The sequence below is a fragment of the Stenella coeruleoalba genome (assembly GCF_951394435.1).
Source record: "Stenella coeruleoalba genome assembly, chromosome: 10".
Taxonomy (NCBI): domain Eukaryota; kingdom Metazoa; phylum Chordata; class Mammalia; order Artiodactyla; family Delphinidae; genus Stenella; species Stenella coeruleoalba.
In genome coordinates, this window is record NC_137156.1 from 217,265 (window position 1) to 234,280 (window position 17,016).

General features: G+C 56.3%; 1 protein-coding gene across 5 annotated transcripts in view; it reads left to right on the forward strand.

The window, feature by feature from the left end:
* The window catches only part of DUSP22 (dual specificity phosphatase 22), a 71,727-nt gene that overhangs the window by 40,042 nt on the left and 14,669 nt on the right, over positions 1 to 17,016 (forward strand). For 2 of the 5 annotated variants that reach the window (XM_079935359.1, XM_079935360.1), the window contains exons 5-7: positions 3,480 to 3,554; positions 5,153 to 5,324; positions 5,759 to 5,831. In XM_079935359.1, the coding sequence (XP_079791485.1) occupies positions 3,480 to 3,554; positions 5,153 to 5,324; positions 5,759 to 5,831 (320 nt within the window). Of the gene's footprint in view, positions 1 to 3,479; positions 3,555 to 5,152; positions 5,325 to 5,758; positions 8,610 to 17,016 lie in introns of those variants that run through there. The other 3 variants (XM_079935361.1, XM_079935358.1, XM_079935357.1) reach the window with 3 other exon arrangements.

Below are 17,016 nucleotides of genomic sequence, written 5' to 3' on the forward strand. Positions count from 1 at the left end.
GTCGTGTGGTGCGGCTTGGCTAGGTTCATCCAGCATCCTTTCCCGAAGGTCAGGGACACCCAGCTGGTCCTGCTTTGGGCGTCTGGATGGAGAGGGCGGGCTGGGACGCACTGCCCAGTGGGGAGGGCCAGCACAGACTGGGGAGGAGGAAGAAGGGGACAGTGGCACAGCTGCCGGGCTGTGTACCAGCCCCACGGAAGGGCGTCTCTCGCCCGGCCCCCGTGCTCTCGGCGATTGTCGGCAGCTCCACACTGGCAGCCACGCGCACGTGTCGGCACGCGTCCTTTTGGACGCGCCAGGTGGCTGTCCTCCGGCAGAGCTTGACCGCGTGTCTTTGTGTGGAAGTAAAGGTACAGCACGAAGAGCAGGAACAGGGAACTGGCGTTCAGGGGAAGCCTGTGGCGGATGTGCTTCCCTCTGGTCTTCTGCTTTGATCCAGGGTTGAGCAACGTGCGGCCCGGAGCCCCGGGTATTTCCCACTGTGGAGGAGGGGGTGTGATGGCCGGGCCAGGGCTTATGTCACGAGCTTCCCTGGAAATAACCTACCCCAAGAGCACTGAGCGCACCTGCCTCCTGGCTTTCCTTGGAAGAGGCACTTCCAGGAGTGTCTGTCCGGCTTGGTCTCGTGTCCGGTCTCGCCCATGAGTCAGGTTTCGAGGTGGGGCTCCGAGCGGGCCCTCCGTGGGCATCATTAAGCTCCTGGGCCGGAGCCCTTGTCCCAACACAGCGATGGGCAGGAGCCATCGGTGGGTTTTTCCTGGACTTGACGCCTGATGCAGACAGAGCCGAAAGAGGAGAGGCTGGGGGGAGACCCTCCTCACAGCTCCCTTGTCGGGGGGCCCCTCGCACACACACTCTGGGCTCCGGCCACTTTAGACGTTTCCCTGCTGACCACACCCCACCTCAGTCTCTCGTGCTGCGGTGTGGCAAAACTGACCCTTGAACCCAGCACCACGCCTTATTTAGGACCTGGGTTTCATCCTGCGTGTGATTTTGGACATGCAGGCGTGAAAGGCGGACAGAAGAGGTTCCCACCCTGGGGTTTCAGTAAAGGGGCTCACTTGTCGTCTCTGTAAGGTGTCGGTGGCCTCCCCAGGGCCGACAGGTCCCCGGGACAAGCCACCCGCCTGGCGTAGCCTCCACAGTGTGTTCCGAGGCCGTCCGTGCTCCCCACGCGCTCAGGCCGTCGTCTCTCGTTTCCTGATTCGCTCTTCCTTTGCTTAGAGGGTGTTCTTCCCACCTGTCTCATCTCAGACACAGCTCTCCTGGGCCAGAAAGAGCCCCACAGAGCACAGGCTAGAGCATGGGCTGCAGGCGTGGAGAGGCCTCTTGGGAACCCTTGGATACTGCAGTGTGGCCAGCCTGGGGTACGGAGGCCACTAGCCTGCAGTTGAGATGAGCCTGGGTCCTGGGCGAACTGCCTAGCCCTGGACCTGCAGTCAAACCTGCCCACCCTCTGGCGTGTCTGCGTGGGATACCACGAGGCAGAGGGTGGACGGGCCGCCTGTAGCCACTCCTCGGCCACATGAGTGGCTCGGTGTCTTTAAAACCGTTGCACTTGTTAATATCAGGTAGACAGTGCTTGGCTGTAAATAGCAGAATATCTGATTGACAGTGTTTTAAGTTATAAAGACATTGATTTACTTCACTCCCTGCCCAGGAAGCCTGGGGTGGGTGCTCCAGGTCTGGGCAGCAGCTCCTGGAGCCCCCTTCCACCCCGGAGGCCTGCCACCTGTGGTCGCAGAGCGGCTGACGCAACTCTGGGCATGAGCCACTTCCCAGTCCCCTGGCAGGAAGCCTGGGGCAGAGATGCCCTTCCTTTTATCAGGAGGGGCCCCCAGCCCACAGCCTCCCCTTTACTTCTCTGTGGCCGGAACTGGAGGGAAGACGGGCCTCCGAGGGACTGGGAACTGCTGCCCCGACAGCCTCAGGGTGACAGAGGAGACCCCCTCAGCCCCAGCACTTCCCAATCATCAGAAGAGTTCACCGCCAGCTCCGCCTGCTGAGAGACAGGATGGGCGGCGCTCCCCGCCCTGGACCGTCACTCCTGCCTGTGCACGGGCAGCCTCGCCTCCAGGGCCACACCCTCCGCCCCTCCCTGCTCTGCTGCCTGGCCTTCCTGGCTTCTGCCTCACAGCCCTGCTCCGAGGAGGTCTCCTCGGATTTCAGGATCACAGCAGGAATCTTTCCTTGCCTGTTTTACAGCAGGTCGGTTGGGGGAGTAGCGTCGCGGCGCCCTGCTTACTTTGTACGTTTACACCTGGAGCGTTTGCCCCTGGGAAAGTCAGCAGAAGCACCCCTTGCCCTGCTCTATAGTCAGGTTTCAGGTGAGAGTCTAGAGTCTGCGGGTGGGAGCCTGGCCCCTCCACACATGGCGGCATCAGGCCCGCCACTAGAGTTTCCTCTGTGCCAGCTGCCCTAATCTAGCCGGGCACCGGCACTTAGGTTGCTGAGTTTCCTCTGCAGTCGATAGCTGGCTGAGTTGGTTTGTCCCACCACCTGAATTTCCCCATTCTTACTGGATTCATTCACCCTGACATGAGACAGCAGACCTAGTTTGTGTGGCTGGGAACCACATTTTATTCAGCGCTGAATCTCTTGCATCTTAGCAGAGTCCCTGCTAAATAATCAGTACTCAGTAGGTGTTGTGACTTTAGTCCATGGGCATCTTTAGGTGTTTTGCTGCATTATAAGCCATTCAAAGGCAGGAGACATCGAAAAGCACGTCCTCTGTAGTTCCCCTCAGAGTACGTGTACTTAACCCACCTACCCATCTAGAACATGCTGGTGCACACAGCTGGGCAGGAACCAGGGACAGGGGAAGGGGGTCCTATAAAAGCCGAGGGTCAGGAGAAAAGATCATGGTTTCATCTTCATGCAGGACCTCAGAGTTTGCAAAGCACATTGTTATATGTTTCTTCGTCCCAGCCTGTGACACATAGCTCCCACTTTCTAAGTGAGGTTAAGGGAAGCCAGGTGATATTCCCGAAGTCCCATATCCAGTGAGGCCGAGCGGGACTGGAGCAGCAGTTCCCCTTCCCCGGCCTGGAGGACGGGCAGACAGGACCTATCCACAGACGGTCAGAAGTGAACTGGCTTTAGGGCTCAGGGAGCCCACACTGGGTGGGCACCTCCCTCGCCTGGGTGGCTGGTAAGCAGGTCACGGTACTGCTGAGTGTTGAGGGACCCAAACCGACCATGGGGCTGGGCAGGACCCACCCCCCAACAAGTCAGTGGCAACTGTGTGTTTCAGGGATCCCTTGCAGAGAACTTCTGACAATTCCAGCGGATGGGCTGCCCTCCCAGACCTCAGCGGTGTGGGTCGGATTCAAAGCCGAGGCCCTTCTAGCCCCGGTCGGTGACTGGGGTCTGAAGCTGTGAACTCAAGACCTTTACAATAAACCTCAGTGGAGTTTTCTTTTCATCATGTGTTGAGTAAAGTACAGAGATGTCACGTCTCTCCTTTTTCCTCACCCCAGGACAAGACATTTCAAAGAAAGTATTCAGTTCATCCACGAGTGCCGCCTGCGAGGTGAGGGCTGCCTCGTTCACTGGTACGTGTGCCCCTGCCGGATGACCCCGGGCCTGTTCTGCTTACCTCCCCCAAACGCCCAGTGCACACCCCACCTGACCCCACCTGCTTGTTAGTCGTCCTTTGCTTTTGTGCAAAGAGAACCGTACATTTTTTCTTTCCTTTTCACTTAGGATTTTCATTTTCTCAGTTAGGTTTCTGCAGGGACTGTTGAGGTCACGACACAGAAACTCCTTTTCCAGCCTTCCTCCGAGATCCCGACAGAGTATGGGCTCTGTCCGGTGCCCATTCAAAGCACTGCTTCTTGCTGGAGAGTTTAGATTGCACGTGTGGGTGTCACACCAAAATGACCGTTTCTTCTCAGTTTATAGATTGGAGCTTTTACGTGTTTGGGGCTTACACTTTGCTTTAAAGAGAACTGAATAGACTCCTAGAATTGAGCAGTTCCTATGCAGCTCTCCACCTGCATTCGGCTGCCGTCTGCGTGGTACACACACATACACCTGTGCACACATCGTGCAGAGAAAGCTTCTCTGAGACACAGAACTCAAGCACGGTGCCCCGCACCTGGCACGTCGCAAGCACTCAGGGAATGTGGGCCCTCGTTTCATCGCTGCCCATTTTCATTTTACTTTTAAAAAGAGCAGGACATGTGATAAACACAAAGTGCAGGTTTTGTGACATTTGCTTCAAAACGCTTTGCGGCGCAGGGCCGTTTCAAGGGGCCTGGAGTCCTGTGCCTGGTGAGAGCATCTGCCCGGGTGCAGCCCAAGAGTATGTATATTTTTTAACGCTCTCTCAGTTTTTCTGATACGCAGGAAGAACCGCTACTTGAGAGTGGTTTTTTACTGTTATTATTATTTATATTTGAATATGTGCAGGCCTGATGTTCTAGGAATTTGTATCTCGTACAGTTGTGTCAATCTGAAGACAGGCTTTTCTAAAAATGAGAAATTTGCTAAACTTCCCCATCTTAAACCGTTGCTGAGCACTCCAAGTCTGACGCAGCACAACTCTCTGTGACTGCCGTAATTTGCATGTGCATTTAAAATCGGTCCCTTACTCAGCCTGTGAGAGAAAATTGACCGTTATGGCCTGCAGAGCGTGCCCACGCTGGCACTCTGCTTATGTATGTGAAGAGGATCACAAAATATTTGGTAAGGGCGTCTGTATTTAATGAGTTTTTTAAGTTATAGACTTGGCCCTTATATCCCTAAGAAAACCAGACTCTCAAAACGTGAAGCTGTCTGAACGGCTGCAGATTATAACTGGGTTTGTTGCTCAGATCCTGGACCCCTCCAGTCCCTGGATGTCCCGTAGTTACTTTATCTGTCCAGGGAAACGGGGACTATCTGAAGAGGAGCTCAGGAGCAATAGGGAATCAGACAGTGAAGTGTCCGGAGACACAGCCAGTAGAAAACCAGTAAAAAAATGAGGCTACACAGGTAAAGGATGCCTGAGATTCTAGTGTCACAAAGGAGAGAGAGCTGGTGTGTTCTGAGTAGTTTCCTAGCAACGTGCTGGCTTGCTGTGCACTCGCGCTCCAGGGCAGGCAGGCTTCCGCAGTGAGCCTTCAGAGTCCCCGACCCTCCCTTGCCTGTGTGGTTCTTGGCCCTGCAGCCTGGCCGGCGTCTCCAGGAGTGTGACTCTGGTGGTCGCATACATCATGACGGTCACCGACTTCGGCTGGGAAGATGCCCTGCGCACTGTGCGTGCGGGGAGGTCCTGTGCAAACCCCAACCTGGGCTTCCAGAGGCAGCTGCAGGAGTTTGAGGAACACCAGGTCTGTCAGGTGAGCGTGCTCAGGGGCTGGGAACACACCTCCGTCTTTCCGTGCCCGCCTAGACTTGTGGAGGCTGGAAAGGCCCCCAGAGGTCGGCTGGTCCGAGGACACCCCTTCAGCCCCTCTGCAGTATCACTGGCCACTCGTCCACCAGCCGCTGCGGTCATTCCCTTTTCCCACTGTCCTCAGGCCCCATGTTAGTTTCTGTTTCTCTGCCTTGGGGTCAAGTACCGTTTCCTTGGTCAGGCTTGCTTTCACGTTCTCAGGCCAGAACCTGGAAGAAGCAGTCATTTCTCTTGCTAGACACTGGCTGGCCAGCCTCAGAGCTGACTGCCCGATGCCCCTTGGCCCCCTGTTCATAGGGGCAAACCTACACCATCAGGTAACAGGTGGGAGTGTAGGGGATGAGCTGTGTGACGTCCTGGTTTGTTTCACTTCTCCAGTTCCGCCAGTGGCTGAAGGAGGAGTACGGAGAGAGCCCTTTGCGGGATGCAGAAGAAGCCAGAGGCATTCTGGGTAAATACAAAGAGCAGGGGCGCGCGGAGCCCCCGCCTGGCGCCAGGCGCTGGGGTGGCCTCCCGGCCTCACCTCCTCTGGCCTACGGCAGCTGCACCACGGAGACCTAGCTGAGCCCTTGGCGCCCCTGCCCGCGGACAGGAAGGGGTGTCACGGTGGATCCAGGCACCCCCCGAGACCCCAGCAGCCCCACTCCCAGCTTCTGCGCCGCAGGCTGGGGAGTGTGCGCGCGCGCGCGTGTGTGTGTGTGTGTGTGTGTGTGCGCGCGCGTGAGTGCTGGATGTGCGCGCTGCGGGAGCTGCCGTGAAAGCCACACTGCCGGCGTCGGCCTCACTGCCTTTCCCCGTGCGAGGTCTGCTGGAAGGCACTTGGAGGTGGCCGTGGAGGGCCCCCTGCTGCAGCCGGCCCTGCCCAGGCCAGCCCTGCCTTTCCGCGCCCTACTCGGTGGTGCCTGCCTGAACCGCCTGCCCTTGGGTCGTGTGGGGAGCACCCTAGACGCCCGCCCTCGGCCCCCGTCCAGCTTCCCCTCCTCCCAGCCCCCCGCTGCTCTCACCCTGGGGCCTCGTCACAAGGCTTGCTGCACCTTTGGGATTTGGGAGGAAAGAGCATCGCTAGGCACTGTCACGGTTTGCGCTTAAAAATACATTTAAAACGCCTGAGCACTTACTAAGCGCCTTTGTGTCTGCTGTGGTTTTGGGATTTGATCTCAGCTACCTCGTGAAATGGTTTTTGAAAAAGTGTTTTTCATTATTCCAATCAACTCTGCCTCATGGGTGAAAGCGTTTGGGCACGATGGCTTTTGAAGCCAACGGGAAAAGGATCGTATCATTGGGCCACTCGAAGCTTCTGATGCGGGCTTTGGGGGTGCCTTGTGGTGGGTAAAGCCGAAGTCAGGCCAAGCCGGGGGCCAGGCTCCACGCTCGTGCGGGCCGCAGATGTGCAGCAGGAAAGGAAAGCGCAGCCGCGGAGCTGCTCACCTACAGCCACAGCAGTTTGCTCTGAAGTCATGTCCTCCTTAAACCAAAAAGAAATGTAAATATGTTAACAGAAGTGTTTAGGAGTCAGCTTGAAGGCTTAAATGCGGGTACGATGTGAACGCCTAGATCTGTTCCTGTAACCTGGAATGTTGTCCTAATATCGGTCGCCAGTAACATTCTTTCTCCACAGCCACCCCAGGGATTCTGAAGTACTGGGCCTCTCTCAGAAGACTGTAATGTACCTGAAATATTGCAAAGCCAGAGTTTAGGTGCTGCCCAGAAGAAAAGCAGTCAGAGTTCATTTTTCAGTGTCCAGAAGTAATTTGTGAATGCACCTGTTTTCATTTTAAACGATACATATGCAGTTGTGTCGTCATATGTTGGGAACTACGCGTCCTCTTTGACAAGGGAAGGATTTTTGCCTAATTCCCCTGCTGTGGCTCCTTCTTCGCCCGTAGCCCTGCTGCCCCCAGGCCATCTCAGGGCCCTGCTGCCCCACCCGGTGACCATGTGGCGATCGCGGTTGCCACTCCTGAGGGCCCTGCTGGGCACACCTGCCCCTGGGGACTGTCTCCTGGCCTGTTTCGTCCTGGGGTCTCGCCTCCACCACACGTGCATGCATCTGAGGCGAAGGGCAGCTGCACACGCTGCGCCTGCCCTTAGCTGGGGTGTGGATCCCACTTGCTCCCACGGGCGCCACGAGGCACGTTCGGAGGCTGCCCCTGGCAGTGATGCTGCTTTATTTTAAGGCCACTGCCATCCTCCAGAAGGAGAGTAGTGACGGCAGGAGACGTGAACTACGTTCCCTGGGAGAGAAAGCGAGTCCCCTGCTTGAGCAGAGGGAAGTCCGGGGGGTGCGCAGGGCCATCTCCCAACTCCAGTCTCAGCTTCAATGTGAAGGACAGTAGCTGGTGTGAAGAGCAGTTTAAGTTGATTTCCCAGCGTTCTCTCGTCTAACTCACTCCAGTGGGGGAAGAAGGAAGTGTAACGTTTTACTTAAAGGAGAGGTCTGGCGGGACCACGGGAGCTGAGGCGCGTGAGCTCAGTGGCTGAAGGAGGCTTGACCTGTGTGCTGCGTCTGCAGCGCCTGGACGCTCCTGGCAAGGGCTCGGGGCAGGACGCTTGGTGCCAAAACGGCCCCTGATGGGTGTGGGGGGACGGGCACCACAATGCTTGTTCTGACTTAACAGGCCTACCCGGGTGAAGAACAGGTGATCCAGGTGGAGGTGCCAGGCCTCGAGGCCCCGAGGTGTCTCCACTGCCCACCTGTGAGGGCGCGCCGGGGGGCGCGAGGAAACAGCACGAGGGACGACGGCCCCAACCCTGTGGGCTCCCCTACCCCTCGTGGCACCCACGACAATCACCCAGTGATCGGTGCTCTGCGGGTCACGGACTATCACCTTGAAGCCGTATAAACCCACAGAGAAGGTATTATTTCATTCACTTGAGGCTCAGAGAGGCCAAGAAACACACCGAAAACTAAAAACGTTAGTGCTGCTTTGCCTAAACCCAGATTTTGATCTCAAATCAGTGTGCGATGCGAGAGGGAGGGGCAGAGTGCCCTGGGCTTTGCACTTCGAGGTTTGTGAGGCTGTAATGCCAGGGCCCCTGGGAGAGCCAGCACCGCTGCCGTGAGCACGGCTGTCCGAGCCAAAGCCAGCACCGCTGCCGTGAGCACGGCTGTCCGAGCCAAAGCCAGCACCGCTGCCGTGTGCACGGCTGTCCGAGCCGAAGCCTCTGCCCGCTCCCCCCAGTCTCTCTGGGGGTTTTGTTTGGGGCCATGGTGGGTGGTGGCCAAAAGCACACGGACGTTTCCGTTAGATGGTATTAACCGTGCTTAGATGTTAGAGGCAGAGGCCCCTTCTCCGAGACCAGAGCAGGTGTTCAGGTCACATGGACGTGGGGACGGTGCACCCCCCCGTCCCAAGGGCCTTGCCTTGTTAGAGGAGGGGGTCGTAGCCCTGGCAGTTTCTTTAGGCTGTCTTTTCTGTGATGTTCTTTGAACACGGGTCTGTCCAGCCTGGGTCTCAGGATCGTGGCCCATGGTGGAAGAGACCTGCACTGCCTCTCTTCATTCAGTCATTTGCCAGTTTGCTTGAGAAATGCTTATTCATCCCAGCTGACACTCTGGGACTCAGGCAGGGTGCACGGACCCACCCTGATTCTCAGAAAGACTAGCTCGGTGGGGTTGGCAGTTAGGGAAACTGGCGGTTACAGAGCCGGCCGCAAGCACTGGTATAGGCGCCCCTGGTGCTGTGTGTGGGGAAGGCACAGAGAGGCCGTTCCAGTTTGGGTGAGAGAGGTCGTGTCCCAGGACGGCATCCCGGAGGAGGTGGTACCTAATCGGGGCCTGAAGCATGAGTGCTGGAGTTGGCTGGCACAGTGGGTGCGGGGGAGTCCAGGCAGGGGCCTGGCATGCGCGCAGGAGAGGCCACAGTCTCTCTGGGTGACCAGGGCAGGCACAGGGGTGGGCGCCGATGAGAGGTGCAGACAAAGCTGCAGAAGCAGGCAAAGGCCCAGGCTTTTGCTCTCTGCTTGGCACAGTAACTGATTTCCTTCTCACACCAGCCCTGGAGCTGACCAAGCTCAGAGGGCGGGTGCCCTGCAGCTTCCCGCAGTCTGGTCCCCAGGCGTGGAGCCTTGCAAGCGCGTGGACGCCGTTTTTCAGGCACGGAGTGGGGCTTGCCGAACGTGCTGGGCAAGCAGGCACCGTGATGGTGCGGGGGAAGGGGGCCCACGCTGGGGGCCTGTCAGGAGGCAGCAATCACGGCCATCCAGGCGACAGTCGTGGCGCCCAGAGCGGGGCTTTGGTGCGGAGGCGAAGGGGCTTGAGGGAGCCTGGGGAGCGGGAGGCCATTGCTCCCAGGACCAGAGCCCGTGAGGGGCTTGCTTCCCTGGCGATGGCTCTTCCCACACCGAGGTGGGGTGTGGACTCTGGCACGTTGAGGGCAGACTGAAGGGGCCGCTGGCCAGAGGCGTCCACGGGGCTCACGCCCTGCTGGCACCCAGCTTCGCGCACCGGGGGCTCAAGTCTGTCCACAGACCCGGAACAGACTCCCAGGCACCATACTTGCGACAATTCATGTCCAATCCAAATGTCCAATTTATTAGTTTATTGTGAAAGATAAAACATTAGCTTTATGAAGACTAATTTTATCCCCTAACTAGGCTGTCTTTCATTATCAGATTTTTGGAAGCCAGCATGCTGTACACCTTAACTTACACAATGTTATGTGTCAGTTATATCTCAATAAAGCGGGAAAAGAAAAGGAGTAAAGCACCTTGTAAATTAGTCCTGAGGTATCTCCCTACGCTCCTGGAAGTGGGGCTGAGACCTGGGGGCGGGGTGTCCTGACAGGCGCGTCCAGAGAGGCGTGCTGTTGCCATCGCGCCCTGGAGCATTTCTGCAGCCTGCAGCCCCCTATGTCCCCGTCCACGGTCTCAGCAGCCACCCTGGTCTGCGCTCCCTCTGCCTGAGCTGGTTCTCTGACTTAACTCACGTCTCTCAGAGCAACTTTGTGAACCTTGGGCTTCCCCCTGGAGATAGGTTCCCCCGGGGGCTTTTTTATGTATGGGGTGCTGATTCTCTCCAGCTTCCGTCTCAGCAGGGGACCCCACTTCCAACTTCTGGGGCTGCTTCCTGTTGCTGGTGCATGAGACAGCCTACAGATTCCAGGGACTGCTGTGCATGCGTGTGTGTGCACACAGCTGTGTTCTGTTGTTTTTAAATTTTATTTTAGAGGACTCCTTAGCCTTCAGGGGAGCCATGTGGGCAACGTCAAGGGGCATTGGGACCTTAGGCAGCAGAACCTGGGCGCCCAGGGAAAGTCAGCTGGTAACGACAGGCTGCCCTGCACACCAGCATCTAGTCTTGAAAATAGGGAACATGCTAAGACTCAACCCTGTGATCCCACATTAGGTGACCCCTCCCATCCTGACCCTGCGTTATTAATAATTTTATCGAGAATGTGCTTTCAACACGCTTGTATTTATAGATGTACTTAAGAAGAAATCACCAAGACTTCGGAGGGAAGTTCCTCTTCCCTTTCCTTTTTATTGCCCAGAGAAAGGGAGGGAAAAAGAAACCAAAAAAAAAACGGCCTTTGACTTGTTCCCGGAGGCTTGAGAACGTTCACCGTCCCTTCTGAGGGTTTACTGGGGTCTCGCTGGGCCCCCAGCTAGGACACCCAGGCTGTCAGGTGCTTGAATCTGGTGACAGCAGCTGCATTTCACCGGGATACTTTGCTCTCTTGCTTCCCCCCAGCTGCAACAGTGGGACGTGATTATCGCAGCCAGTATCAGAATTCGCGTTCTCTTCTGCAGCCTGGGCTCCGCCACCTCGCCGCGAGGCCACGGGGCCACTCTGGGCTCACTGTCGGGGAAGCGTTGCCATCCGCGGCTGCAGGGTGTGTGAAGGGCTCTGGCGGCCTTGACTGAGCACAGGCCGCCGGTGTTCTGATCCCGGCGGTGTGCTGCGTCTGTGGGGAAGGGATCGGACCTGAGAACATCCTTTATACCAAGGCCTGTGTAGGAAAACTAGATGGGGCAGGGGGGCTGGTTCTGGGGGAGGACAATTCCTTCTAGTATCGATAGTTCGGGACAGTTTTTGGAAACAACGCTGACCACGCCAAGTGCGTTTTGTGAGCTCGACCCAGGGAGACACATCAGCTTATGGGGGTCGGGGCCTGGCCCCCCGGACACTCTCACGATGAGCACGTGTGTGATGGGACCTTGACGTGTGTGTCCCTCCGGCCACAGAGAGGGACAGAGTCCACTTGCCCCCAGACGTGGCCAGACCAGCACAGACTGGAACCGTGCTTTCTGGCGAGCGGCCCTGCCTGTCAGTCGGCTCTGGGTTTCCCCAAGGCACTGATGGGAGCCTTTATGGGAAATAATAATCGAAAGGCCTCCATGTGCCCCAGAGAAATGTCACCTGCTTTGCAAAGGGTGTGCCCTTCACGGCAAGAGGCCACGGGCGCCCAGCTTCCTCAGAGGGCATCCAGAGAGGCCCGTCCCGGCTCTGCCGGACGTTCCATTCCCCTTGGTGTGTGTGAAGCACGCGGATGCCAACAGGAACAGCAGGACGGTGTGAGATCAGGTGTGTCTCAGGTGTGCTGCGCGGTGGGCCATTCCCGCGGCACGAGAGCCCCTCCTGAGTCATCCGCTGCTGGGAGCTTGGAGCTGCGGGTACCGATGCGCAGCCCGGGGCAGAGGTGGTGCTGGGCCGGGAGAGGGCAGCCGAGGCCTGGGCCCGTGGCCAGGTGGCCTGGTAGAAGTCCACTGCGACCCCAGTTCCCTGGAACACCTTGGGAGCCCCCGAGGAGGCAGCCCACTCCGTGGGGACTTCTTCTCAGACCCGCCTGAAAGAAACTCCCTGGGAGGGGTGAGCGGGCTTGGCCGGCACCCTGTTTGGTGGCGCAGAGGTGTAGCCAGAGCCCACCTTGCAGCCCCCGGGGTGGCCCCTTATGGTCTAGGAAGGCCCCTTTGGCCCCCCTCCCCCCATCTGGAGGACAGGACAGGCAGCCTCTGGACGGTCAACAGTCACTGAGCACTTAGTGTGTGATGTTCCCGAAAGCGCATCCTCTCGACAATCTTGTCACATAGGTTTTACTTTTATCCCCAATTTTGAGATGAAGAAACTCTAGAAATTCTAGAGAACTTGACTGTTGTCCAGTCTCGGGCCAGGACGTGGCAGAGTGAGGCCTGGAGTCCGAGCAGCCTGACCCACTGCGCTAAGGTCGCCGCTTCCTTGTAAACGCCAGCACCGCTGGGGCAATGCCAGGGGGTGCGGGCATCCACGCTGGAGTTCTCTCCTGAGGTCGGGGCCTCGTGGGGAGACAGGAGGAACACAGGTGAGGCACGAGGGAAGCCTTTCTTCTTTCCACCACATCCCCTTGCGTGGGCGCTGTGTCCACCATACGTGCCTCCACCAGGCCTTCCTGATACTCCCAGGGTGGCGGGCAGAGTCCTGGGGTGTCGTGGCGCCCCAGGAGGCCCTTTTCAGGAACACGGAATTGGACCAGAGTGGGGTTGGTGCTGGGAGCCCAGCACCCGAAGCAGATGGTGTTCTGTCCTTGAGGTGCAGCGTTACACAAGTTGAGGGGCTCCGGGGTGGGGGGGTTGTGCAGGAAGCCCAGGGATTTGCTGTTATTCAGCTCAGATAACTCAGTGGAGACTCATCAAGGACAGAGGCAGGGGAAGCAACAGTGTGTTGAAAGAACAGGGGGCCTCCTTCTGACTTTGGGGCTGAGGGCAGGGCTGGGGGCAGGGAGGCAGGGCAGGTCTTCAAGAAGGACGGGAAAGCTGGGGGCAGAAGAAGTTTCCCATCCTGTGTCCTGTCCTGACTCCCCAGACCCAATGGGATGCTGGCTGGCAGGGTATTCTGCTCGCTGTGGGCCAGACTCCTTCCTACAGGCAGCCCTGGCCCTCAGCATGGATGGGACGGAGAGTCCGTGATAGGAAGAGGAAATACCACCGGCTTCCAGGAAGTATCAGTGTCAGCAGCTGATGCTAAAAGTGGGTCTGAGAGAGGAGCCTGGGTTCTCCTCCACGCTTTGTCCCAGAAGCATGCTGTCGGGGGCTTGGCCTGTGACTCACCGCTTTCATCTTTAAAACGCATCCTAGAAGCATCTATTCCTGCCAGTGTGCCCAGTGTGCCCCCCGATCTGTACTTTCCGTGGCCCATCTGGAGGAATGACACCCTCCAAGGGAAGGCCAGCAGGGTCGGGTGGCCTCTGACATCTGCTATGAACTGTGCCCCCCTGCGAAGGGCGGGGGAGGATGGACTGCGTGCCTCAGTCAGGCCTCAGTGCCCAGCTCACGCAGGCGCCCAGCAGCTCGCACAGGCCGCCGTGGGGGAGGGGAGGAGCCAGGCTTGGCGGCCCTGCCTTCAAAGGCTTTTTAACTGAGTTGGGGAGAGGGGGCAGTCACTCCGGAATGTCCTGTGAGCAAATGCTGAGCTAGAAGCACAAATGCAGGCCAGGAGGCCCCTGCAGTGGAGGGTGCGCTGGCTGGGGCTGGAAAGGGAGGGGAGTCAAGGGCCTGCTGGGCGGAGGGCGAAGGAGGGGGGCGGCACGGCCAGGTGCACTTGGAAGCAGATGTGCAGGGCATCTGGGGGCCTGGCTATGACTGGCAGGCAGGATGGGCTGGAGGCGGGGGAAGAGCTGTGAGGGAGGGCAGGCGTCAGCCCGATGGAAGTAGCGGCGGGCAGTGCTGGTTGGGGTTCCCCAGAGGCAGAGAGGGTCAGGCGCCAAAGGTGACTGGCGGGTAGCACCTGTAACGGGCGGGGGAGGAGGCTGGCGGGGCCGGGGGCTATCAGGCCGGGGGCGGTACGGCGGCCCCAGAGAGTGGCCCGAGCCTGGCGGCGCTCACCGTCCGCACAGGCTGGGGCGGCCCGGCCGCTCTCCGGGGTCCTCAGGTGCTGCAGTGCGACCCTGCAGAGGTACTTCTGCACACGGGTTTCCCCGGCAGGGCCGCCGAAATGCTTCAGCCGCGCTCCAGACTCCAGAGCTGGAGCTTCCAGGCAGCATGGTCACCAGGTGCCCCTGGCGACCTGAAGTCCCCTCCCCGCCCCCAGGTGCGGCACCAGGACTTGGGGGATCCCTTCTGCCCCTCCTCGCAGCCATCCCTCCAGGGGGGCAGCAGGGCCTCAGCGCTCCCAGTGCAGGAGATGTGGAGACGCACTGGCCACAGAGCATTTACTACAAATAACTTTCAGTAATAAACAACTAAACGTTGCTCTGTCTACCCAGAGCCAGCAATCCTAAACCATTCCCGTGCGAAAATACTCCTCCCCCACAATTTCTTTGGTTGATCCAAGTCTAAATAACGGCTGTGTCTGCTGTAGAGTCTTAATAATATTACATCACCTTTAGATGTGGGTGTTTTTATTACGTCATCTTTAATTAACGATGTTTTCTACACGATGTGAATGTAGAGAACCCCAGTTAACAGGCAGCACTGGCGCAGAGGGAATCAGCTAGGCTTAGCTTTGCCTTTTTCTTTTTCACTAAATTCAGAAAGACTTGGAATCCGAGCCCCATGGGGGCAGTTTGGTCTCCAGCCTGCAGAGTAGATTTGAAATAACCTAGGGCAGCCCCTGTGTAACCACCTGAACATTTACTTGCCTTTACAATTTTGGGGCTGGAGAGGTATTTGAAAGCTACCAGAATTGGTCCCAAAGACGCGTAGACATGCTATTGATGGAATCTGATGTGAAATGGGTTTTCTATAAATCGCTCCCAATCTTAGGCTTTTAAAACGTTTCCTAACTATTTGTATCGATATATCTGTTGCTTAACGTGAAAGAAATTTTTCAAAATTAAAATAAAGCAAAAGAGGTCTGTGATCAATGATGAGTGAAGATAGACTGACAAATCTGACATAAAGAGAAGTTCGGTTCTCCTTATGTTTATTTGTTAACTTTTGCAACAAATTTGCAAAAGTTAAGGCTTTAAAACAAATTGTAATTATTCATTAATGTGACAGACCAACATATAGGTACATATGTATTTCCCCAATTTTCAAACTATGCTTTATGGCAATTGAAAAGTATTAGTCCATGACTTTTTTCTTCTTTTTACTGTGATATTTATTTTATTTTTGTTCTCATTTATTTACTGGAGCGATAAGTATAAAATTCAACAAGAACATTTTTAACAGCATGTGTTTCTGTTCTGTCCCGTATTCTTTTTTGTTTAATTCCGTGACCACTACTGGCTGTCACACAGAGAACCCTGGTGTCATGTATGCTGTGTGGACCTGTGCTCACAAGCTCCCTAGGAAACACTGAGGCCCTGAAGCCCACTGGTTTTACTGCAGCCTATGTGCGTGGGTCTCCCGACCCCATTCTGATTTGGTTTTTTCACATTTCCTAATACCCGAGACTTCACTAATCTGTTTCTATTTCATTCTCTGTAGAGGCACAAGTGAAAAGATAATGAAAATTCTCTGATTTTTCAAATGTTCATTTTTTCTGGTCCTTTTTTCAAAGATAATTGAAGATGATTATTGTTATTTGGGGGGACCCTCGGTGAGAAAGCTGCTCTATGTTTCCTGTGCAGTGTTCTCCTGTGGGTGTCCCTTCCATTAAGAGGCTCACGTATGAGAATCCACACTTCACAAGACGTGGGCAGAGGCTGAAGCACCCCCCTCTCCCATCAATGTGTCTTTAAATTGCCGTCTCTCCTAGTGCATTTCAGAGACTCAGATATATAATAATTCTACAAACATACAACTTATTAAGACTGTCTCCTCTATTGCAAAAATCACGATGTTCCTCTATTTGGTGAGGGACCTAATTTAAGTGTTTGTGAGATTTTGATGAATCCCAGTCATAAAGCATGCCCTTCTCCTGTGCCAAAAATCACCAAGTGCATTTCTTTCTTTTTTTTCTACTGAAGTTTAGTTGATTTACAATATTGTGTTAGCTTCAAGTGTACAGCAAAATGACTCAGTTTTACGTACTTTTTTCACATTCTTTTCCATTGTAAGTTATTACAAGATACTGAGTAGAGCTCCCTGTGCTGCACAGTAAGTCCTTGTCGCTCACCAAATGCATTTCTAAGGTGGGAGTGCCAGCCTCGGCAGCGGGCCCTCAGCTCCCTGGGGGCGGGGCCTGGGGGCGGGGCCTGGCTCGCGGCAGGTGCCTGAGTCTCCTGGTCATAGCTCCCTGAGTCTCGCTCCCATCAGGCTGTCCTGCCCCGAGCAGGGCGCCTCAGAGGCCCCAGCTCTGCCCTGCTCGCTCCCCAGACCCCAGGCTCCGGTCTGTGCTTCCCTCCTGGCCCCTCACGACTGCGCTGTGGGAGCCCCGCTTCTTCACTTTCTGGCTCGCGAGAGGGCGGGCTGAGCCGACCGACGGAGGACAGGAGCCCCTCTGCTCACCGGGTCCTGCCTACCCACCCACCCAGTTTTCAGAAACGCGCTCAGGACCTCGTTTGCCCTCATACAGTTAGCACCTTGGAAACTGGGAATCTGAGCCCACTGTGGACCAGGCAGGACCCGGTTCAGCCCACCTGGAGTTTTGTAACCTCCCCTGTGTGCTGACATCGTTTGTTTCTGAGCCTTTCTTTAAAAAATAAATACATAAAAGTCAAATGTTCTGGGAAATGAATCTTAGCCTCTTAAACATTCTTTTTATCAAGGCCTCACCACTAGGACCCTAATCTTATTTTATTTTGCTTCTTAAGCTAAAAAAAAAATTCCGCTGA